Here is a 26,432-nt window from a genome sequence, read left to right on the forward strand (position 1 = left end):
ACTCAGAGCCAGTTTAGGTAGGAGGCATGTGTGAATGGGACTTTGTACAGGTTAAGTCAAGAGAACAAATATTTAGTTGGTCTTCACTTTATAAAGCTTAAAGCATGGGAGAATGGCCAGGAGTATACTGGAATAGTTGAATCAAGAGGTAGCAAGGACATTGATTATAATTTATGCAGAAGGTGAGCTGAGTTGGGCAATGTTACGGAGATGTAAATTGATTGTTTTGGCGATGATGCAGGTATGTGATCAAATGCTCAGCTTTAGACTGAACATAATATCAAGGTTATGAACTATCTTGCTGAGTCTCTTACAGTTGATAAAGGGGGTGATAATGAAGTATGGAAAGACAAAATTTATTTATGAAACTGAAACTCTCATTTTTTTCAAGTTTATCGAGATATAATGAAGCCATGGGCAGCTGAGCTGGATATGAAAATGTTTAGATCACTTTTCAAATACCTTTTGTTCAGTATGAAAGGTGTCTTGATGTACTCCACCCATCAAAAGAAGGAAAATTTGGAGGGTAGACAGAAAAATATGGTTTTAAGCCAAGTACAGTCACCAAAATCTAGGGCACCTTTCTCAATACTCTCAACCTACCAGTTCATACATTAATTCCTTTAACAATTGCTGTTTGTCTCCTATCCATTAGCTAGTTTTATTTTGTCTATTATAAGGGTTTATCTAAAATACTCATACCTTGTGAAGTTAATTATTATCTCTTTGTTTGGGCCCTTATCAAGAGATATTTAGATGTTAAAGTTTCCAAGTACCAAGATGTCTACACTCTAGTTGGATTGCCACTTTCTCAAAGAAATGGGATAGATTCCTGAATTTGAATTTCTTTCTTTCTGAATCTATGTTGACTGCAGATGAATAACTTATAATTGTACAGATGATCTTCATATTTAATCTTGAGGATCAATTCCATTACATGCAATAGGAAGTAAGTCTAAAGGATACAAAGTAATCTGCGTTGGTTTTGTCATTCTGTTCGCTGATGGTCACTAAGTAAGTCTATTAGTGCCTCCCCACTATCTATTGATCCCCTCTCCCTGATTATTAGTGTTTTATAAATCTTCTTCCTAATCTCTATCAGCACACTAGCATAGATATTGTTTATTCCTGGGAATGATTTATTTTTGTTAATTTAGCTAGTCTAGAGCTTTTTTCAGTGGCAATGTCCCTCATATCTTCCCATGTGAATACACGCAGAAAGAGTTATTCAAAACATTTACTACTTTTTTCTTATATTTATATTCAAGCCTATTTGGTACTTTGTTTGCCATCTCTCCTCTGACTGCCCTCTTGCTGTTGTGCCTTTGAAAACTAGTTTTATTATACTTAAGCTGAGCTGCTATGCCTTTTACTTGTTGCCTCTTTATTCCTCTGTTATTTTAATTAGTTTTGAAACCCTTTGCTTTCTCCCTCCAGGATTTTGACAAACCCATCTTTCTCTGTCTTACACCTCTAATTTATTTTTTTTAAACATCTGCTTTCAAGTTTGTTGGATTTGAGAATGTATTTGTATTTGTTCTACATGTTCATCTTATGTCTTTTTAAAAGTGTCTCCCTTTGTCTTTCTTTTGAATTGTTGTGAATAACCTTCCCTAACTGATTTGTGAAAGATTTCCCTCCTTTTGCTAAAATAGCCATTTTAAGTTCATTTACCACGTTCCTAGTCTTGGGTACTTTTGACTCTTGGGTTGTGTTAAAGTTATTTTTTGTTGGTCGCTGTTTCCCTAGGGTGCCAAAGCCTCTGTTTCTTGTACATTTGCTGATTGTTTTTAAAAAAATATCAAAATGATCATTTTTGTTTGTTACCTCCTCAATGCTCCAGGTCAAGAAGCAGTCATTAACTGAATCTGATAACTCTGGTTTTAGGGATGTGGATTATCCTGTTTATATGACATTGATTAGTGTTCCATTGAATTAACATTCCCATTGTTACATAAACGTGTAAATTATGGGAATTGGGAGGCTCAACTTTACCTGCTCTGCTGTTTTTAAAAAAAGGCTCCCAGATTACTTACAAGCTGGAAAGAGTCCAGAATTCAAATGTATTTGGATAATGAATGATTGCTCACATAGACCAATCAACGTTTAACTGAATTCTCAAATCCTGACTGGGCTTTAAACTTGGGTCTGAATAAGGAAGGTTTTTTTAGCGTGGGAAAGATCAGAAAGCTGAAGCTAAATTAATTTATTTTCCTTCTTGGAGCTAGGTGGTGTAGGAGTCCTCCACAAGGCAACTTTAGAGCAGGAGAGGCCTACACTCCCTGCACCACCACCACCTACCGCAAGAGTGCCCCCTATAAAACCTTATCCCCTTCCAATTCATGGCGTGTTGGCTGGCAACCCTCTGACATATTCTCAAAGCTGATATTCAATTCCCATTTATTCATGAAGGGCAGTCAGAAAATTACCTGAAACTTCTCATTTCCTGTCAGAAAATTCTTACCCTTGTTAATAAACTTGGTAAACATTGAAACCATTGGTTTCGGTCTTGGCTGCAAACCTTTTGATCTGCCCGAGGTGAAGCCAGCTGTTCCCAGTCTTAGGACTGGATTTTCCGGGAGACAAGTCATCTCCAGAGACCTTTTAAAGGCAGGCAGGGCATGGATGCAGACATCCTTGTCCCAACTTTCAATAGATCCCACTTTTGCAGGCAATGGGAAAGTGGCAGGGTCTGAATCTCACAGGGAGGAAACCTGGATTCAACGAGGTCATTTGAGATTGGCAATTTACATGAAAGACACTGTTACAAACGATGGGATGGGAGGAATATGTTTGTAATCGAGCCCCACTACTCCTCCAGTCACTCCATTAAAGTAAATGTTTTAGATCACCAAAATGACCAATTGGTTCCCTTTGCTGCTGTCCACATTAAAAAAAAACTTTCAACAGGATTCCTTAATGAACTCAAACTAACCTGTTTATTGTAAAACACAATTCAACCAATAGTAAGAGGCATCTAAATTGTAATCCAGAATTGGAACTTTCCCTTTGAATCCATTACAAAGACTTTGCATAGATGATATTTTAGAAAGAACAAAAGAAAAACATCCGTATTGGCTAATGGTCAGAAAAATAACGGATAGTTTGATGAATTCTCATAGTCCATTGGGTTTCGCGTTGTTGAAATCAAATTGCTGACAGTTGTAGAATGATGGAAGATCTTCCAAGCAAGGTCTTCACTTTTTAGATCTAAACAGAGTTTTGGTCAGTAAAGGAATTGAGGGTTATGGGAAAAAGCAAGACAGTAAAGTTAAGGATTTTCAAATCAGCCATGATCTCATTGAAGGGTGGAGCAGATTCGATGGGCTGAATGGTCTGCTCCAGCTTCTACATGTTATGGTCTTATGAATGGGGATGAAGCAGTATCCAAGTCTTTGGATGAAGGTCACAGTTCAGCTTTTCACAAGTTACAAGGTAATCAAAACACCGATGTGTAGAAGGTTCCGAAGTAATTCAAAGAGACTTAAAGAGAATCTTGCAGCCATGCCGCTGCTTTACATTTTTTTAACCTCGTCTTTCATCTGCCTCGATTGGTGAAACCAAAAAAAAACAAGTCCAGATGAGGTTGGTAGGTAACCACCAGCGCAGCAACCTCCATAGTCCAAACTGTCTAAATTAAGGACAATAAACCCTATGTCATCTTTCCTTAAACATTTTGCTTGGATATTTTTCCGAAATCCTTTGACTTTCTGTAATCAGCTGATGGATCACAGCCCACATTAAACTATTGACTCATTTCCAGGAAACCACACTGATTGCGTTCAAACCTTTGGGAAAAAAAAACCCTTTTTAATTCAGAAAGTGTCCACGCAGTTCAACATCTTTTAGTTCTCACGCAATCTGTAAACATAAACATGTATTCCCAACTATGTTAACAATATTCTGCTATCATGGATAAAGGGAAAATAGGCTGACTTTAAATTTTGATTGCTTTTTCTCCTATTAGGACTGCGACAAAGAGTTCCTTTCTCTTTTTATTGTTCTCCTTTCCTGAAGTAGATTGAAGCATGCTCTCCAAACCCTGACTCTTGGATTCCAATGTTTGAAATAAACCTGCAGCAAACATCTTTTTAAGATGAAATCAAAGATAGAATTTATTTTAAAAACTTAAAGAAACTGGGAAATTGCTTTGCTACTCCATCTAAGCACTCAGGAAATTAATGAATGCAGGACAGATGATCAGTTAATAATTATGAGTTTGGGTAATCCAAGTACTAAAATATTCAAACCAGTTGATGTGGTTACAACTTCCAGGCGGTTAGTGTCGAAAACGGTTTGCTTGGTGAGCTGGGTTTAGGTTTTTTTCCAGCCAGCAACTTGGAGACAGAGGTGGAGGGTCTAAGATTGGCGACTCAGCCTGGAGTGCTGCACTCTCTCTAGGTCAAAAAGTCACATTAAGAAAAGCAGGCGGAGGGCATTTGACCCCTCAAGTATTTCCTGGCTGATCTGCTCAAGGCCTCAACTCCTATTTTGTAATAGTTCCTCATAGCCATCAAACATCACATTATTTCAAAACTTTATCAACCTCTTCTTTAAATACTTGTAGTGATTGATCCTACACAACTCTCTGGGTAAGAGAATTCCAGGCATTTACTACCATCTGGGAGAAGAAATTTCTTATAAATGATTGTTCTCTTGTTCTGTAACTATGTCCATTAAATTGAAGTCGCCACTCAAGTGCTTATATCTTTGCAAAATCTACCCTGTCTACCCCTTTCAATAACATCATCCCTTATTCACTGAAGTGCAGAAGAATAAAAGCCTATTCAGCTGTTCTTGATTATTCAATCCCTTCATCCCAGAAATCAGCTTGACGACTCTCTCTTGAACTGCCTGCAATGCCAATATATCCTTTCTTAAATACAGGGACCAAAACGATGCACAGTACTCCAGGTGTAGCTTCTTAAACGACCTGTAGTTGTAACAAGATTGCCAGGGGATTGGAGTTTAAAAATGGAGCAATGAAGGCCAAAATTCCATTTGCCTTTTCAATTAGTATCACAACCTACCTGACAGCAAATTTACTGCAAAACTATATAAGCAGTTTGCATCATTTTGTCAAATTTGTTAACATATAGTTTTATTAGTAAATTACTACCTTTCCCATTGTTACTGATATTGGACCATATCCTTTTAAAAAAGGGAAGGATATTCCTGGAATGAAGAACAGGTTGGTCCTGGCTATTCATGTTGGCAAATTGTTAGTTACATTGGTACTGTGGGGTCTTAATACTTTTCTAATTTCTTAATTACACAATGGTAGGGCAAGAGTTAAAGTGTGGAGAACACAATTTTAAAAATGGAAAAATAATCAATTAAAATGATATATTGAAAACCTTTAATAATTTTTACATTTAGAAGTCTGTGAACCCTTTTAGAATGTAAAGCACTGTAATAGATGGTAGGACATCATCAGGTTTGTTTATCACCACTTACTATACATTTCTCCAAAAATCTAAAATACTTTTAAAATAAAGATAGGCCCAAACCTGACTGAAAAACCAATAATCAGTTCACAGTACACACTGTTATTAATACATAAAAGCTAATGTAAGGCAAGAAGATACACTGAGCGTTGCGAATTCATAAAAAATGTTGGACATTGGATGGCTCCCCTGATATTCTCTCAAAACCTAGTGCTCACTATCAACTTCCCCACGAATGTCAAAACATTATTGAATTTTCTTGTTAAAAGAAAGACCTTTTGTTGCAGAAAGTTATTGCAGCTATTTCCCAGCATTAGGACCCTGTTATTGGGTAATTTATGTTTCAAATAGCCTCAAGTCTGGAAACCAGCTAGCAAGTGTGCATGCCAGATAACGCTACAGCCGGGATGCAAATTGAACTGGGGGACATATGAAAGGAACTAAATCTTTTACAAAGGAAAATAAACACATTCAGAAATGCAATTAATTGATAGACTTCGGAGGCTTTAAACAAACTGTGCAAGAGTTTGGGAACTAAGAGATGCTATTAGAGAATAATAACAGAATGAGGAAAATACTCAGAGACAAATAACTTATTATTCTCTATTCTAATGTTAATAGATAGTGTCAGAGTAAGGGAGAAATTTTAAGAAGTTCCAAATCAGGACAGCATGAATGTGAATGAACAGAGCATATTAAATAAAATTGGGAGTTAGAGGTGCAGGTTGCCATGTTAAATTATGAAGTGGCATTAAGAGATCTGGCTGAAGGAAGGGCAAGATTGTGTATTAAATATTCTTGATTACAGGATTCGGGGCAGACGGGAAAGGAAGAAATAGAGGTGGTGTGGTGGTTTGGGTTAGGGAGAGGTTAAAGAACGAGGATGCCATAGAAAGATCAAGGGAAGAAATGATTTGACTAGACTTAAGGAGCAAGGGTGCAGTTACAATTCTTGGTATGGAGGCTATTTGAAACATAAATTACTCAATTAACAGGGTCCTTATGCTGAGAAATAGCTGCAATAACTTTCTGCAACAAAAGGTCTTTCTTTTAACAAGAAAATTCAATAATGTTTTGAAATGGGGGATTTAAAGATCTGATTATAGACAGGGATATTGGTAGTGTTAAGAGTAGAGAGTAGCAAGATAGAGATATTTGGATAGGGAGGGGCTGGGAAGGATTGTCCTGAGGTATTCAATTTATATTTTGGATCTACTTTTATCAAGGAAGCACAGGCTGCCCAGGCCAGAGGAGGAACCTTGGTCACTAGATTGGTTGGTTGAGAATTGATAAGGGGGATATACTGGGTGAGCTGTTAGTATTTTGAGTTGATATGGCACAAGGACCAGATGAGATGCATCCAAAAATATTAAAGGACATGAAGGTAGAAATTGCAAAGGCAGTGGCCATAATTTTTCAATTGGTACTGGACTTGGAATAGTGCCGTAGGACCGAGGAATTGCAACATTGCATTGTTCAAAAAAGGTTGAGCCCAGTAATTACAGAGCAGTCATTTTAACTTTGGTAGTGGGGAATCCTTTAGAAACTTCGAGAAACCATATAACTAATAGTCTCATGGACAAATGTGGGATAATTAAAGAGAGCCAGCATAGATTACTTAAGGGAAAATAATGACTGACTAACTATCTAGATTTAGTTGAAGAGATAACAGCAAGGGTTATTTGTGATGTACTTCAATTTGCAAAAAAATTGATACAGTGTCATACAACAAACTTGTGAGTAAATGTATAGGATGTGGAATAAAAGGGACAGTAACAGCGTGGATACAAGGATGGCTGAGGGAAGAATGGTAGTTTTTAGTGGAGCTCCTTGTGGTCGGAATTGGGACCCTTGCTTTTTTGGAACTGTGTGAATGATCTAGATCTTGGACAGTAGAGGTCAGTTTCAAAGTTTGTAGACAATACAAAACTTGGAGAATAGTACAGTGCTTGAAGAGGGTATAGACAAGTGGAGTGGGCAGGTAGGTGGCAGAGGAATTTCCTCCCTAAGTGATTGTGGGTCACAGCATGTGGCCTACATTGGTTCAAGAGGACAGCTCACCAGCACCTTCCCCAAGACAACTAGGAAAGAGCAGTGTGGGACTGTTTTCCTTAGTGATGTAAAGGCTGTCAGGAGATTTTCAAAATCAGAAAAGTTCTGGACAGAGTAGACTGAGGGAAACTGCTTCACCTTGTAAAAGAATTGAGAATAAGGGGCACAGTTCAAAGTGACTGGCAAAAGAAGCAAATGCAGTGTGAGAAAGAAAACATTTTCACACAATGAATGGAATGCACTGTCTGGAAGTGAAGTGGAATTAGGTTTAATTGAGCCATTCATGAGGGTACGCAATGATTACTTAATGTGTGGGGTTCTGTTGGAAGAGTGGGAGAATAACACTAAGTCATAATGTTCATTTGGTGAGCTGGTGCAGACATGATAGACCTGCACTGTAACAGTGCTATGACATACATAAACACCATAGATGAGAATGTTGGAGAGATGATAAATAAGCTCGCAGATGATACAAAGATTGGCTGGATAGCTAATAGTGAGGAAGAAAGTCTTAGGTTACAGACAATTTTGGTTACATGAGCAGCTCCTTGGCAAAAAGAATTTAATCCTGATAAGTGTGAGGTGATGCACTTTGGAAAAAGTAACAAGGCAAGGGAGTACTCAATAAATGGTAGATCACTAGGAAGAGGGATCTTGCAGTGCTTGCCAACAATCCCTGAAGGCATCAGGGCAGGTTTGTAGAGTAGTTAAGAAGGCATACATGACACTTACCTATATAAATTAAAGAGAATTCTTTTATCGAAAGGTACTTGATCTTTGGAACTTTGCTTCCTTTACTTTTGAGAAAGAGTCTTTGAATATGTTTAAAGCAGAGGTTGATTTGATTCTTGGTAAGCAAGAGATTGAAAGCTTGTTGGGGTAATCAGTAAGGTGGAGCAACTAGGTCAGTCACTATCTAATGTATGTTCTTATGATCAGGTAATGATCTCAAATCCACCTTTCCCATTATCACTAATACCTTTTGTCAGACAAGAAATTAATTGCCTCTGCCTTGAAAAATATTAAATAACTCTGCCATCTCTGCCCTCTGCAGAAGAGATTGCCAAAAACTCAGTTCTCTGAGTGTGAGCATTTGTCCTCATTCCCCATCTTGAGTGGCAGATTCCTTTTTTAAACTATGTTTTCTAGATTATCCCACAAGGGGCAACATCCTTTTGAGCACCCACCCTGTCCAGTTCTCTTGTGTTTCTCACTCCAGTAAACTCCAATTGATACTGATCCAATATATCTAACCTTTCTACATACGAAATTGCCACCACCCCCAATTGTCCAAAACAATATCCCAGTCCAGTTTTCAGCTGAGTGAATCTTCTCTGAATTGCTTCTAAAATGTTTATGCTTTAGTTTAAAATAAAGAGACCAAAACTTTAGATGAGGTCTCACTAATGCTGTATGCAACTCTAGTAAAACAGCACTATTTTCATATTCCATTTGCCTTCCCAATCACTCGCTGTGTCTGTGTACCAACTCTTTGTGATTCATGTACAAGGACAATTAGATCCCTTTGTATCTAGAGTTCTGCAAACCTCCTCTGTTTTCATAATATTTTGCTTTTCCCACATTCTGCTCCATCTAAACATTTTTACACCAGTCACTTCACCAATCTGCATCCGATTTCAAATTCCCTATGTCCTCTAACTTTCCTACCTATCTTTGTTAAACCTGCTGATGATTCATTGTGCATTTGGCCCCTTCAGTTAAATCATTGATATAAATTTGAAATGATTTGTGGGTTTTAGCACTGATGCTTGTAGCATCCCACTGATTATGTCTTGCCAATCTGATGATCCATTTTATGCCTATTCTTTTTCCTGTCTGTGAGCTAATCCTCCCATTAATGCTAATGTGCTATCCACAATGCCATCAACGCTTAGTTTGTGTAGTAACCTTTTGACATGATACCTTTTATCAAATGCCTTCTAGAAATCAAACTAATGAAATCCAAGTGCAACTGCATTGTTTATTACTTCTTCAAGGAACTCCAGTGAATTATTACACAGCATAGAATTATTATGGTGTAGGAAGAGGCTATCATGCCTGAACCAGCTCTTCAAACTCATTACCTATTGCCAATCTCCTGCCATTTTCCTTGCCCCTTCACACTATTTCTTTCCAAATAATCAACCAGTGCCTCAATTGAACCTGCCTCCACCACATTTCCAGGTGGTGCATTTCATACCCTAACTACTAAGGTTTTTTTCTTACATCATTTTAAATCTACATTGCCTCACTCTTGTTCCTTTTACAAATGGAAACAGTTTCTCCTTATCTATCATCCAGACCACTGATGATTTTGAATGCCTCTATCAAATCTCCTCCTAGGCACCTTCTCTCCACAGAGAATAGTCCCAACGACTTCAGTCTAACTTCATTCCTGGGAGTATTCTTGTAAAAAGCTTCTTCGCTCTTTCTAATGCGTTCATATCTTTCCTATACTGTGGCACCCACAAGAAACACAATACAGCTGAGGTCGAACAAGTAGCTCGTACATTTCTACTTTTCCTTCTCACAGTTTCCAATTTTGGTGTCACAGTTAAACATGGGTTTCCTTTCATAAAACCAAAAAGCCTAGTTTGACCAAGATTTTCTGAGTTCCTTGCTGTAACCTCCTTAATAATATCTTAATGCATTTTTCCTTATAACAGAAATTAAACCAACTTGTCTGTAGTTTCCTGCTTTCTGTTTCCTTCCGTTGTTGAATAGTCATGTTTACCATTTTCCAATCTGTTGGGATCTTTCCACAATCTCGGGAATTTTGAAAAATTAAAACTAATGGATCTGCTATCTCAGCAGCCAGCTTCTTTTTAAGATCACAGGATCAAATCCATTAAAACCTGGGGAAGCGTCAGCTTTTACTTCTAGTATTATTTCGTTTTATATTACTAATTATTTTTCCCTGGTGACAGAAATTGTTTCAGGTTCCTTCTTTCCTTTCAGCCATTGATACAAAAATTATTTCTAGGATGTTATTTATATCCTCTACAGTGTAGACAAATTCTAAATATCTGTTCAGTTTGTCTGTCACCTCACTATTTTTTATTATTAATTTCCATGATTATTCACTTTGCAAGGACCAAGGCTCCCTTCACCATGTTTAAATATCTGTTAAAACTTCTACTATCTATCTTTATATTTCTAGCTACGTTTCTCTAGTTCTCTAATTTCTCCTTCCCAGTTAACCCTTTCTCATATCCTGCCACTCTCCTCTGCTGAAATATGTGCTTTCTCTTTCAATTTGATACTATTTTTAACTTACTTAATTAGACACAAATGGAGCACACTTCTGTTCAGGACTCACTTTCTCACTTGAAAGTATCTTTTGTTTAGCATTTTGAAATATCATCTTAAATGTCAGTCACTGCAGTTCCACTGATTTATCACTTAACCTAATTTGCCAGTTTACTTTAGGCTTAAAATTTCCTTTATTTAAGTTTTTATTATAAGGTCTTAGATTCTTCTTTTCTCAAACTGAATGTGAAATTTGATCTGACTATGATCACCCAACGCTTTCCTCGTATCTTTCCCACAAACTCCCATTATTTCACCTAACCCTACAGCATGCTTACTGCCAGGGGACGTTTAAACTACACACACAAGTGACTTCTTGACTTGACTTTACCCAAACTGATTCTATATCTTGATCATCAGAACCATGATATAGAATCATAGGGCTGTATAGCAGGGAAACAGATCCTTTGGCCCAACTTATCTGTGCCAACCAGGTATCCTAAATTAATTTAGTCCATTTTGCCACCATTTGGCTCATATCCCTGTAAACCCTTGCTATTCATGTACCCATCCAGTTGTTATATTTAAACCGGCCTCAACCAATTTCTCTGACAGTTCATTCCATACACACACCACCCTCTGTGTGAAAAAGTTGCCCCTTAAGTCCCTTTTTAAATCTTTCCCCTCTCACCTTAAACCTATGTCATCACCCCACCCTTCCCGATGAAGGGCTTTTGCCCGAAACATCGATTTCGCTGCTCCTTGGATGCTGCCTGAACTGCTGTGCTCTTCCAGCACCACTAATCCAGATCTTTTTACCACCCAGAGAAAGTGGCTATTCACCTTATTCATGTCCCTCATGATTTTATAAACCTCAATAAGGTTACCCCTGAGCCTCCGATGCTCCCAGGAAAATAGCCCCAAGCTTGGAAATCTTTTCTGAACCTTTTCAAGTTTCATAATGCCCTTCTTTTAGAGAGACCAGAATTGCACATGTTTTCCTAACTAACTGCCTTGTCACAAATGTCATGAATCCTTGAATATTCAAGCCCCACCTCATGTTATCTTGTAGCCATGTCTCTGTAATTCCTGTCAGATCAGATTATTTACTTGTAATGTCAATTTGCGTGTTTTATGAATGTTATGTGCACTCCGATTCACAGCCTCAGTTATGTATTTTTACCAATTTTGTTACCAGTAGACTTGCCCTTTTGGTGTTCTCTTAGATTTTTACACTGTATTTTTTTCTTGCCACACTCTGATTACCTTTTCCTGTATTGCTACCTGACTTTATTGTATTTTGTTGCTACATGACATTTTAATAGACATCTGTTGAGGACACCTTAAAAAAAAACTGGCCCACATAAATTTCATGGGACCAAAGTAAAAATATGTGTAAGTGTAGTATTCTTCTGACCCATGATGGTGGGAAGACAGTGGGTATTCCACCCTCTGCCTTCCCTCATCATCTTATGCGGTTCTTTCCAACCCATCTGAGACAGTCAATGAAATCTATTGGTGTGGTTGCTGTGATCTTCTGCAGTACATCACTGGTAATAATTCAAAGTTAAGCATTTAACTCTTTCGGAAGTTGTCTACTCTTTACCATTTCAAGACTGAAAATTAAGTGGCGAGTTTTTGAAAAGCTTTGGGTGAGCATTTAGGGTTCTTCTGGATCTTAGAATACTTTCTTGTGAAATAATTTGTTTGCAGCTGTTGTGGGTGGGAGTACATCAGTGAATTCTTTGTTGTGTTCAAAATTATAGTTAGCTGACTTTCAATTTATGAGAAGATATTTCTTACGATTGAAGTGTCGAATATTTTTCGAAAGAAGCCACGTTTTACTCAGACTGATGAGAATCATTCTTTATTTTGTGGCCAAATACTGCCTACTCCAAAGGATTGAGCTCCAGTGGTGAGCTGAGGGCATTAAACATATGCAGAGCTCCTTTGGAAAGCACAGATGTGAGATTGCTTATGGCTCTGGAATTTTTCTTAAAGACCACCTGTTTAAAGTTTCCATCCAGTGACATATGAAACCACTTAGATTGAAGCAAGACCAACTGAACTTCATGCTTAAATTAATTGGCTGACAAGTCTTGCTGTGTAACAAGGGATATTTTAGGCCATTACCAGATCAGTGTGCCAGATTATTATGAATACATTTTGGAATCTTTTGCATTTCTGAACATAATACTTGTTTAGTTTTAAGATAGCACAATGATAAAATTTTGTGTTCAATGTCTTTAAAAAGAATGCAGTTTGCAATCTATACATGACAGTATCACCACGCTTGCACAAAGAAGATGACAATTATATGTGCTGTGGGAGAAAATGGTTCAGCAATGACTTGTGTATTAAAGTGTCATAATGTAACTGTGTGCTATGATTGATATGATGAATAGTATCTGAATATCTCAATTGTATTCTGCACAAAATTATTTATTTTGTCAACATCATAAATTGTGACAATTATGAATCCAAGAAAGATCAAAATGTGGTGAGAAAAACTGTCAGTAAACATAAAGGATTCAGGGTTGACACAGCCTTTGAGAGCATTCATAGGGTAGAGCTGTTGTCTTAAAATTACAAACAAAATTTTGTAATACATCCATGATAACTCTGAAAGTTTTATTTATTGTTGTGATGCCCACAGAGATCAACAAACTGAGAGGCAAATTTGCAAAACAAATATTAAAAAAAAGACAAGTTATTGCATTTTCTATCACCTTTAACGATCAAATGAAAAACAATATAATTTAGCTGGCAAACCAGTGTGTATATATAATATATGGATTACCATTAAATGAAAGATACAACAGAAATAAATCTTCCCCTTATCAGGCAGCCCTCACTGTAGATATGGCACTGATTTCAACTGCATACTCCTAATCATCCTCAGAATTCCAGTTCATTTTTCTTCAATGATTTAGCCATTTCAGGATCTCCTGATATCTAGCCCTTGAATCGAGCATACAGGCCATGCTTAGTGCCTCGGTCCGTACCAGATGCATGCTTGAGTGATGATAAACAGTAAGCAATATGAATGTTACATGTGGCGAGATATCACAAAATGGGTGAAGGTGTTCTAATTCAGTGTCTTTATACAATGAGGTAACCGCTGCTGATCTTTTTACTGTTGAATTCTTTTCCTGGTACAGAATGGATAAGTTTCATTTTTTCCAAGCCACATTGGATGATAACCTGAATTTTGGTAAAATCATTAAGATCTGATTAATACATCTCTCTTTGGAATTGAGGCTGAATAGAGGCAACTGGACTATACAGCTTTGATGTGTTGATCTTTGCTTGTGTATGTCATTTAATAAATGGAGGAAAATCCCATCCGTGGGGTTTCTGAATTGGAACTAAAATTGAAAGAAACATTAATCACAGGTTAACTGAAAACAAATGTTAAAATTGACATTACTGATAGTGGTTTTTATTAATTGGCAACTGCCATGTAACCTGCTCTTTATGTAATATTTCTTTATTTTCCTTTTCCAATGCAGACAATGAACATGTTTATATGGAACAGATGCAGAAGCTCTGCAAGTATTGTCCAAAGGAATGGAAGAAGGAAGTAAGCAAAGTAAGTTGCCCAGCAGCAAAATTTAATACCTGTTGTTTCACGACAAAGACCCACTTTTGACATAGTGCTTTTCTATTTTTATAATTACACTCCAATCAAGAGTATCTTTGATAAATCGATAACAACTTCTTACTCTGGAATAATAGCTGGGTTAGCTAGCACTACAGGGGCAACAGTTAAAGGTTGTTTAAACATGAAATGGAAGTTTGAATGGTGTGTGATTGCCATCTGACATCTGAGTTCTCACAGCTATCCTCACTTGTATCAGTGTAGCTATTTCTACAGTTGATACAGTTGCATTCTTTTTACGCTCACAAGCAGTAAGAAGGCAGTGAAGTTAATTATATTGGAGAACGCCTCCCCCCTCCATTGTGACATATTAATGTGCATACTGGGTCAAGGGTATAGAGACCACAAAAGGGCAAACAATACTAGGCCACAATGATGAGGCGTAATGTGATTGGAAAGGTCAAAATTGATGCAAAATACATTACTTATATGAAATCGTGTCAATTGCACACAATCCATGTCACTATTTGAGTGAATGTTACTAGCATTTTAAAAAAACTTTTGTGTTTTTCCTATACATTCATCAGCATAATATTTCATAAAATCACTGAAAATGGCTGCACTGTCCATGGATACACCCTTGACATCAGCTTGGCTGTCAAATTCAGTTTTTAAATTATATCATCTCAGTAAATAAAACATTTATTTTTAGTGGCATCCAGTATTAATGTTTTGGTGAAGGGTATTCTGGATTTTCTAACATTTATGGAGCTGAAGTAAGCCATTAACAGTAATGCAAAATGGGCTGAGAACTGATTGACCATGTGTGCAGTTTTTCTTTTGCAGCATCTTCATTGACCAGTTGGATCCCTCTACCTGTTGATGTGAAGTGTTGCTTCGTTGATACTTATTTGTATTCTGTTTTGTAACTGACCCAAAGAATTTTTTGTTTCTTTGTGGGTTTTATTTATAAGAATATGAATGGGCATGCAATGTGAAAAATTTTGAAGCTCCTTGACGATCGCCTATAATGGCGTATTATTTATTTTCCTGTTATTTCTGCAGGGCATTGACCAGTTTGGTCCACCTATGATTATTCATTTCAGGGTACAGTACTACGTGGAGAATGGGCGACTAATTGGGTAAGATTAATCACCTTTTCAACAATGGGAAATGTAGGGACACAAAATCCATCCAATGACCTACCCACCCAACCTGATCTCTCAGCCATTTTACAGAGGACACAAGATGTGATTGGTGGCTTGCCCACCTTTGGGCCTATTGAAGCCCTTAAATGACCAATTAAGGGTCTCAATCCTCCATTATGGCATTTAACCAATGGTGTGAGAGCCTGGCAGCTTTAGTTGCTTGGATGGTATGAAGCAAGTTGGCAGGGGGTGTCTCACTTACATGCCCCACACCCTTTGCTGAGCCTTTAGATTGTGAACTTAACCTGCGCCCATCTGCATCGTTGGGGCTGTCTGGAATCCAAGCAGTAGCCACTCCACTCTCAGTTTGTTTTACTGAACCAACAGAGCAGTTGGCCATCCGGATGGCCTGCACCTCTCTCAGGATTCAGGAACCATACTTCTCTGTAAATCCCAGCATATAGACATGTTGGGAGGCAATCCAAGTCCGTAAGAGAAATGTAAGGAATGTGCGGTATAGGCAGCAGACTTTTATATGAGCCGATAGTTATGGAAAGTGGAGGATTGAATCCTCACTATTAGAGTAATCAAATTTGAAGGTGTCAAAGACATGATTGAGTCTTTCTGTAAAAGCTGGGCTGGGGGGGTGGCGGGCAGTAGGGGACGGGTGATGCATCAGGCTTAATGGTAAAGATGGAAAAAGGCAGCTACTGTAATAGGTCAGCAATTCAGCCCAGGGTTGTACTCCAGCATGCAGTTTGGTTAAGCTGAAAGTCTGGCCAGTCTTGGGGATGGAGTAAGAGGCAAAGACGCGAAGATGTTACCTTCAGGCTTCCTACTGTTTGACTGGAGGAGTTTGCAGAAGATCGGATATTTGGGGCTATGGTATCATGCTGCAGTCTTCGGGAAGACATCAATGCACTGCTCAGTTGGTTCAAAATGTAATGGGATTGGAAGCAAATAGAATTCAATGCAGTGAAGTATGACATTATGTATTTAGGGAGGACAAGTAAAACAAGTAAAGAAACAATTAATGGAAGGATTTTGAGACATATAGGGGAATAGACAGATCTTTCAGTGTATGACTACCGATCCCTGTTCCTAGCTGGGCAGCTAACTATGCTGGCTAAGAAGGCACCCAGGGACTACCGTTTTTTTAAAGCAGTGGTATGGAATGTATGAGCAGGGAGATTATGTTAAAGTGTTTGTTATGTCATAGCTAGAGTGCTACATGTGCTTACTTATAAGAAGGGATGATCCCACTCTAGAAGTTAGAGGACATTTTGCAAGCATGTTGCCAGGAATGGAGAATTTTATCTGAAGTGGAAAGATAGAGTAGGTTGAATTATAAAACTGAAGACTCTGCATAGACCCCTTCTATATCTTCAAATTCCTTTAGCAGAGAGATCAGTGAGCAGATGCATAGATTTAAAATATTTGCCAGAAGATTAAAGGGAAGTTGAGAATAGTTTAATTTCATCAGAAGATGGTGGGACTTGGGACTGTTAACCTGAAAAAGTGACAAGACAGAAAGCCTTACCAAATTTCATAAAATGCTTGGAGATACACTTGAAGTGCCATATTCTTGAGGGGTGGAAAATGGGATTAGGCTGGATTGCTGGGTTTCTGGCTAGAACAGACATGATCAGCCAGATAGCCCCCTTTGACCTCATATATTTTAAATGTTTCTTGATACTACAGACCCAATTTTTGTCAGGCTGTGAAATGGCTGACACATAAACTTTTTTCTGAGGCAATTTGATCACCTTCCTCATTCGTCTTCTTGCACCATTTTCCACTAGCCATTTTTCAGGTTGGGAATTTGCTTAATGTGCATTTTGCAGATCCATCCCCCACTGACGCCACAATTTCCCATTTCATTGGAGGATGAAAATGAGATTTCATTCTTTGCACCATTTTCATCCAATGCTGCCATGTTGTGGAAGCCGATTCTGTTATCAGGTTGCAGAGTTTGTGAAGAAAATGTAAAACCTGCTGAGGAACATTCTGAAAGATGAGAGCAAAGCATTTTCATATCTTTGTGTATAACTGTTAGGTGCTGTATTGTAATATAGTTCAGTTTCTAATGCAGTGATTCCAATGCTGCTTATCAGCAAGCATGTAACTTTACTTCAGTGTGTTTGTCAGAGATTCTAATGTAACATTTTTCTTTGCAGTGATAGAGCAGCTAGATACTACTACTACTGGCACTTGCGGAAACAGGTTCTCCAGTCTCAGTGCATGCTACATGAGGAAGCCTATTTTCTACTTGCTGCCTATGCTTTACAAGCAGACCTTGGCAACTACAAAAGGCACAAGCACTATGGGAAATACTTTGAGCCAGAAGCCTACTTTCCTCCTTGGGTATGACCTTTGCAAATTGTTAATCTTTTTAAAATCTTTATATAGATACAGAAATAAAAGAGGCAAAACTCAGTTTGTTAAGCTGCAAACACGGAAGATCTAACTGAGCTTGGAGTCTGGGATTTGTGACTCAGTGACTGTATGCATCACCTTTAAATTCCAACTTAATTTAAAACAAATTCATTGTAACCAAGTTCAACCATGCGCATGATGGAATTGGCTCAGGATGATGCATCAATCCTGAGCTCCAACGTTTATATCTTGGAGGAAGTGCCCACAAACGAGGCTGAGAATTTTTATAGCGTTCTACTGAGATTGCAACCTGAAAATAACTTCACTGTCTGTTGAGAGGGTGAGATTTTCTCCTTTTCATCCAATGTCTTAAACCATTGTTTACTTATGTCCTTCAGCCAGCGCAATGGAGATCGACATAGTAAACAAATGAAGAGGCAGATTGCTAGGCTCTGAACTCTACCCATCAACTACATCAGGCTAATGGCAGTTCATTATGGTGGGAATGGGAAGAGGGAAATAAAGTAGTATGGGAGTAAAGCAGCACACTGCTCTACTCAATTCTATCTCTTGTTTTCCATTGCTGTCTTCTCTGATTTCAGCAAGAATGATACTGAGTAATCCAGTCTGATTTCTACCAAACATCCTTTTGCAGTTGTTTGAACTTTACATTCATGAATGCAGAATTTATAATAAACCAAATGATCAGGATCACCTTGTAAATGTTATTTCTCATTTCCACCTCCTGTTTGGAGCTAAAGGAAAAGTTTGGAATAGGAGTGTATAGGTTCTTTCAACAAGAATGCAACTTTTAGTCACTGGATTTGTAAGCGTAGTGAGATGAATCTTATCAGGCTAAAGCTTTTTCATTAGCATGCAGCTCTCAATTTATGCAAAACTTTCCCTTCTGTCTCCACCTGTACAAATTTGCATGTTTTTGAATGCGTGACTGTCAAGCAACAATGTAGAATCTAAACCCCTCTCATTTGGTATTACCTTTGCTGAAAATCCTACCATCAATATCCTGAGGATTACCATTGACCAGAAGCTTAACTGGTTCAGCCACATCAGTGCTGCAATTTCGAGACCAACTCAGAGATTGAACATTCTGCTGTGTGAATCTCCCCTCTTGACTGCCAATATATCAAAAACACAAGTGAGGAATGTATTAGAATATTTCATTTTTTCAGATGAGTGCAGATCCAACAAACCTGCAGAAGCTTGACTATCTGAGACAGAGCAGCCCACTTGATCAGCACTATAACGTTCACACTCTCTACCACTGTGGCAGCAATGTGTATCATCGACAAGGTGCACCACAATGACTCACCAAGCCGCATTGACAGCACATTCTAAAATCTGTACATCTACCACCTAGAAGAATGAGGGCAGTGGATGCATGGAACAGCATCACCTGCAAGTCAAATGCCATCCTAACATGGAATAACATCTTTGCACCTTCACCTTGAACATCCCTCCATTACATCATTGGGTGCAATGACACTACTCAGTAATAGTTTGAGAAGTCCTTTCTCATAACTTTCTCAGGGACAATTATAGATGGGCAGTAAATGTTGACTTTCCATATCCCATGAACTAAGTTTTAAAGAAAAATGATCTTTTGGTCATTTTTCTTTCACAGCATTGTAAGATGTCCAGTAGCTGCAGCTCTTTAATCAGCTATGACAACTTTAAATATTTTTTGCATTAATGCGTATGCTAGTTTTACACATTTAGTTCATTTTACACATTTAGCTAATTTAGTTTCAACAAGAAAACACTGTTAGCAAGGAAAAACTTTATAACAAATTGTTTAGACAGGACAGGGACCTATGAGAATGATATTACGTAATATCCCTTAATGCTACCTTCTCATAAGTAGCAAATTGCTGACTTAATTATGTGTGTGCTGAATATCCATAATGACCTCAGTGCAGAGACTGAAAACATCATAACACAGAAACCACAAAATAACAGAGGACTTGTGTTACTATATACTTAAGATAAATCTTAGAGAGTTTAAAGGCAATGTTTTGAGTCTGAATACACAATCTCATGATCTTTGAAAGAATAAAACTGTGGCTACCTTTGTAAATAAGCTGAGTGCATTTCTCTGTGTATTTGTTTGTTTTTGTGTGTATCTATGTATATAGTTTGTGCATTGTACGATAATGAAATACAGAATTTTAAACTGACCCAAGTACATTTGTCATTTTGAATAGTCATTTCTTTATATTGGCAAACCCTTAAAGTTGATCCAAATGCTAAGCTGGCAACTTTTCATCCAGATTAATTTAATAGTAGGCTTCAGCTGTGTGTTCCAAACTGGGAACAACATGAAATAGAAATTAAGCGAGTAAACGTCATCTGTTGTAACATCTGTATATTTCAGGCTCACAGTTACTAACATTGTGTTTTGAGAGAAGTCCAATAATTATTATTTTGATTTGAATTTCTTATTTTCTGATCCTCTAGTTTCTGTTACAGCAAAGAGATAAATATGAGCAAACTATGACTCCTCCAAGCCTTTGATTTTGGTCCTTCTTGGCAGTACATTGTGCATATTTATTTGAAGCACAGTTGGTGTTGAGTAGGGAGTCTGATCTGTTTTAGTTTGAGATTAGGTGGGAAGTGATAAAATCCAAGGATGATTAGACATAATATTAGCAACAGATTGCTGTCAAACAGTCACCACTTACCACTCATTTGTCATTTTTCGTGCTGTAATTCAAAATGTACTGAAAAGAAGTAGAGGCAAAAAAAACCCAATTAATATATACTGGGAAGAACATCTGAAAACTTCAAAAATATTTTTATAAAAGAACTGAAAATATCACTTTGACACCAAATTTAAGTTGGAGAATACTCTGCCCTTTGGTAATTTAATATTAGGTTTTAATGACTGACTGACACTAATAGCCAAATTGTCTGAAATACTTAGTTCCATAGGGAAATTGAAATATGATCCATATAGAATAGAAAAAGTAATGGTTCAACCCCCGAAAGCAACTGACAGCATTGAACATTTTGCATGTTCAAAGTCAGGCAATGCTATGCCACCTTCCTAGATCCCTGATTATTGTAGTAGGTCTAATAATATGTTGAAAGGGCTTGTTTGCCTCTATGTAGGATTGGCGACAATGCCATAGACATATATGATACATAAGAATACGTGCAAGTACTGTATTGTTTTGAAGCTGCAGTGATTTTATTCTGTGAAGATTGTATAATTGTCACACAGTATAGCATGGTACCAAAATATTTGATTTAAAAAAAAGATTTTTATCTTACAGGTGGTTACCAAACGAGGAAAGGAATACATTTTGAAACACATTCCAAATATGCACAAGGACCAGTATGCACTTACAGCCTCAGAAGCACATCTCAAATACATCAAGGAGGCTGTCCAGTTAGATGATGTGGCCGTTCATTATTATAGGCTATATAAGGTAAGGAACAGAATATATATGTTGTGGCTTCAGTTCAGACAGAGCACTCTGAATGTTTACAGAAAGCACTGACTGAAAGAATTCTCCATTTACTGAGATTTATTTTTATCTGATTCCTTTCACAACCTGGGAAGGTTACCAGTAATCCGTTTAGTGGAATGGTTGCCTTAAGATGGGGTTTGTCAACCAGTTTTAAGAGATCACTATCCAGAACCAAAATTAAGGTAGTGAGTGACATCTTAGAGATGAAAACTACAACAACCCTGCTTAAAAAGTGGTTTTTGACCTTGTAGCAACTGATAACGGTTAGATGGTGCAGTGTAAGTCTGGCATTTCACAGGAGGAACAGGCTCAGGGAAAGAGCAATATTTGCATCTAGCAATAAAAGTTCACCTTTCGCCTTTGTTACCCTTTTTTTGTCTTCTGCCTTTGTGTAGGAACAGTTGAGGCCAAAGGGAAGTAAGAGTTTATTAAACCAAGTAACAGTCTGTCCTGATTTAAGTGGAGGGAGGGAGTGGCATGGTGATAATATCAGATTGTAATCTAGAACCACAGGCTAATGTCCTGGGGCCAGGGGTTCAAATCCCACAATGGCACATAGTGATAGTTAAATCCAGTAAATATCTAAAAATAAAAGCTAGGCTAATAATGAGCAAGTAGCTCTGGCTGGTTGTTCAAAAAACAATCAGGTTTACTAATGTCCTTTTGGAATTGAAAACGTTGTCCTTACCTAATCTAGCATACATGTAACTCCAGGGTCGAGAGTGTGGTGTTGGAAAAGCACAGCAGGTCAGGCAGCATCTGAGGAGCAGTAGACCAGAAGATTCTCCTGTCCCTGCCTGACCTGCCATGCTTTTCCAGCACCATACTTTCGACTCTTATCTCCAGCATCTGCAGTCCTCACTTTTTGCTAATACATGTAACTCCAGGTCCACAACAACATGTTTGGCTTTTAACTGCCCTCTGAAACGGCTGAACAAACCACTGTTGTATCAAACTGCTACAAAGTCTAAACAAAGGAGTGAACCCAGGCAGACCACCCAACATTGACCTGTACATATGAAGAAATGAGGCAGACAGAATCCTCTTGACCTTATAAAGTCGTCTGGGGCTTTGTGCCAAAATTCTGAGCTGACCAACAGCTTGGTCAAATAACAGCCTGCCATAATCGTACCTGTAGGATTATACCTTACAGACAATGTCTCAGACAACACTGTCACCATCCCTTGGTATGTTCTGCCCCACAGCTGCTAAGCACAGATACATTTGGCAAGATATTGCCCCAGGACACCTCAATGTTGGCTGTGAACCCCAAATGTACTCCGTTTGAAGGATTTCAATTTTCCATGACTAGGAGTGACTCTGTAATAGTATCACTACTGACTGAACAGATCAAGGCTGAAAGGACATAGCTACTGGACTGGGTCTGTGATATGCAGTGAAAGATTCAGCAAGGGGAAAATCTGTTTGACCTCATGCTCAGCAATCTGCCTGGTCACAAATAACTCTGTCCATGACACTATCCATAACAGTGACCACCATGTAGTCTTTGTGGAGGTGAAGGTCTATCTTCATATTGATGATACCCTCCAACATCTTGTGCAGCATGATCACTGTACTATTCGACAGACTTAGAATGGATCTAGCAACTCAAGGCTGGGCATCCACGAGGTGCTGGAGTTGTCATCAGCAGTGGGCTTGTAGTCAGTCACAGTATCAGGACATGCCCTCATGGCCTGACATGATGGCATTCTCCCATTACCATCAGTTTAGGAGATGAATCCTGGTTTAATGAAGAGAGCAGGAGGGCACAACAGGAGCAGTGCCAAGCAAAGCTTAACCTAGTGAAACTATAACAGGACAACTTGTGTGCCAAACATCAGAAGCAGCTGCAAAAGAAGGAATAAAGGATCCCACAGCAAGTGGGTCAGAGTTAAGCTCTGCAATCCTGCCACATCCAGTCATGATTGGCCATGGACAGTTAAACTGCTAACATGAGTTGGACACTCCATGATATCCCCAACTTCAACAATGGGCGTGTCCGGCATATCAGGGCAAAAGACTAGGCTGAAATATTTGCTTCCAACTTCACCCCGAAATACCAAAACAACAATTCATTATAGCCTTCTGCAGACATCCCCAGCATTACATATGCTGGTCTTCAACTTGATTCAGCTTCTTGTGATATGAAGAAATGGCTGAAGACCCTGGCTGCTACAGAGGCAATGGGCTGTGAAATGATTTTGATGACAGTGCTGAAGACCTGTCCTTTAGGAACCAGCCGCACCCCTAGGGTAAGGTGTTTCGGTACAGATGCAACAGTGGTATCTACCCAACAACATGTTAAATTGCCAGGTATGTCCTGTAAACAACAAATCTCACCTGGCAAATTTCCACCCCTGCAGACGACTCCTGATTATTAGCAGTGTGATGGAAGAGGTTGTCAACAGTCTTATCAAGTGATGCATGTGAAGGAGTGATCTCCCTACACTGAGTTTGGGTTCCACAAGGGCCACTCAACTCCTGACTTCCTTCGAGCCTCGGTCCAAACATGGACAAAAGAGCTGAACTTCAGTGTGAAGTGAGAGTGATTGTCCTTGACAAAAAGGCAACATCCAACTGAGTATGAAATCAAGGCTCCCAGTAAAATAACTCCACAAAGGCCGGTATCCCGTTTCCATGTCACCATTTTATTTACATGTGCATGGTAAATGACACTGATCAAACTGAGCTGGCTCCTAGAGTGAGCAGAACCCCTGAGACTCCTGTTTATTTCTGTCAGCAATAGCTCCCTGATTGGGCCAGCCCCAATCAGGGAACTCATTGTATGATACCTACCTGGCTAACCTCTTTCCAATCACTACAACAATCAAGACTCAAGTTGAGAGGAATTGGCGGAGTTAAATGCTCTGCTGGTTAGAGTCATGTTGAGCATTAAGGAAGATGATTGTGTTTGTTGGAGGTCAGTTATATCAGCTCCAGGACATCTCTGCAGGAGTTCCTCAGGGTACTGTCCTTAGTACAGCCATCTTCAGTTGCTTCATCAATGACCTTCCTTCTATCACAAGGGCAGACATGGTTCACTGATGATTGCCCTGTTGATTCAGCACCATTTGCAACTCCTCAGAAACTGAAGCAACCCAAGCCCATATGCTTAACGAGCTAGGAAATGTTCAGTCTTGGGCTGATGGGTGGCAAATAGCATTCAGCCATATATAAAGTGGATACAAGAGTGTGTAAGGGGCTAGGAATTCTGGAAGAAGTGACTCATCTCATGTTTCCCAATGTTTGTCCACCATCTACAAGGTGAAAATCAGGAGCATGATGGAAGATTCTCTATTTGCAAGTAAGCATTTAAGCTCAATATTATGCTTGACTGGCATCCTGTCCACCACTTACAACGTTCATTCCCTTCACTCCCAATATACAGTAGCAGCAATGTCTACCATGTGCAACATGCAGTGCAGCAACTCACCAAAGCTCCTTTGACAACGTGGTCCAAACCCTGTGATCTCTAGCACCTAGAAGACAAGAGCAGCAGGTGCAGGGGACCTTCTGCAAGATCCCTTCCAAGTCACATACCGTCCTTGGAACTACACTGCTGTTCCTTCACTGTTACTATGTCAAACTCCTGGAACTATCTTCCAAACAATAGTGGGTGTCCCTATACCTCAAGAATTGTAACAGTTCAAGAATGCAGCTTACCAACACTTTTTCTAAGAACAAAGAAGTGGGTGATAAAACTGATCTAACCAGTGATGCCCAGATTCTATTGATCAAATAATAAAAAGCATGTGAAATTCCAGCAGGAATATTGCAAGATGTAACTTTTCTTTTTGGTTCTCACTATATCATGACAACATACTACACATCCACTATCCTGCTTAACACAAAAGCACATACTTAATCTCAGAAATATTGGCCATTGACTTAGCCATTGTATTTATGCATAAACTCCTACTTTTCTGTACATGTGCATAAAACAATGAACAAACAGCACACTTTCTGTTCAGGCTTGTTCTCTCCATGGACTAAGTGTTTTGCTCGGCAAAATGAACTGCCACAGGGGCCGTTTACCCACCATGTGTTATGAACCTTTAGTTTTGCTTTCATTCTGTTGATATTGGAAGAGGTAGGTGTGTGAGGAGAGCTGCTTTATGCATTATCCTAATAAACAGCAAAGTAATAAGGATATTTGTAATTTAGCACTCAATGAATAAGACAACATTGCATCACAGGAGTATGTGTGACCACTATATGTGATTGTAATCCTGCCAGATAGAAATTATATTGTAAACAGGAAAGATCAGGCCAACTGTATTCGCTGTTGATGTATAGCCAACACCCAAATTAGAAATTATGTAATATAACTAAATTTGAGATATTCACTAAATAATGATCATTATTCTGTATCTGCCAAATGTTTTGCATTATTATTTTAACTTGCTCTAAGATTTGGATGAAAAGAGTTTTATGTTAATCCTTAATTTTACTACTCTCTAATGACATTGCATGATCTTGTGTTGATTTATTTATATTATTGAATGTTCTTGCATGTTCATCAAGATGTTTCACAAACTTAATGGTACAGCAACCCACTGTTTTACCCAATCGTGGAATCTAGTATTACAGGGGGTCCCATATTTAAAAATGCAATCCCATACGGGGGTGTGATTTTAAAGAAATGGCATGTAAAGATTTTCTGTACTAATGGCCAGCTGCTCTATATTATCCTGCACTGTGGTGCGACTTATGTACAACTCAACTTGTGAATGAGTTCAGAACAGAACTCATTTGAACCCTGGGTCTTCTTGTGTATTAGTCTGCAAACTAAAAATGATTTTATGGGTTCTCTGCCCAGTTATTTTGTGGGGACTGGAGATTGGATCAGCTAGATAATCAAGTGTGGGGAGTGAGATATGGGCAGCACAGTGACTCAGTGGTTAGCACTACTGCATCACAGCATCAGGGACTCCGGTTTAATTCCAGCCTCAGGCAACTTACAGTGCGGAGTTTGTATGTTCTTCCCCTGTCTGCATGGGTTTTCTCCAGGTGCTCCAGTTTCCTTCCATAGTCCAAAGATGTATAGCCCAAATTAATTGGCCATGCT

At 38.6% G+C, this 26,432-nt stretch overlaps 1 protein-coding gene across 4 annotated transcripts in view; it reads left to right on the forward strand.

Annotated features, from left to right (window-relative positions):
* The window catches only part of frmd6 (FERM domain containing 6), a 133,350-nt gene that overhangs the window by 69,658 nt on the left and 37,260 nt on the right, over positions 1-26,432 (forward strand). For all 4 annotated transcript variants that reach the window (XM_072568702.1, XM_072568700.1, XM_072568703.1 and 1 more), the window contains 4 exons: positions 14,261-14,340; positions 15,415-15,491; positions 17,675-17,861; positions 21,167-21,322. In XM_072568702.1, the coding sequence (XP_072424803.1) occupies positions 14,261-14,340; positions 15,415-15,491; positions 17,675-17,861; positions 21,167-21,322 (500 nt within the window). The remainder of the gene's footprint in view (positions 1-14,260; positions 14,341-15,414; positions 15,492-17,674; positions 17,862-21,166; positions 21,323-26,432) is intronic.

This window comes from Chiloscyllium punctatum, chromosome 4, assembly GCF_047496795.1.
Source record: "Chiloscyllium punctatum isolate Juve2018m chromosome 4, sChiPun1.3, whole genome shotgun sequence".
Taxonomy (NCBI): domain Eukaryota; kingdom Metazoa; phylum Chordata; class Chondrichthyes; order Orectolobiformes; family Hemiscylliidae; genus Chiloscyllium; species Chiloscyllium punctatum.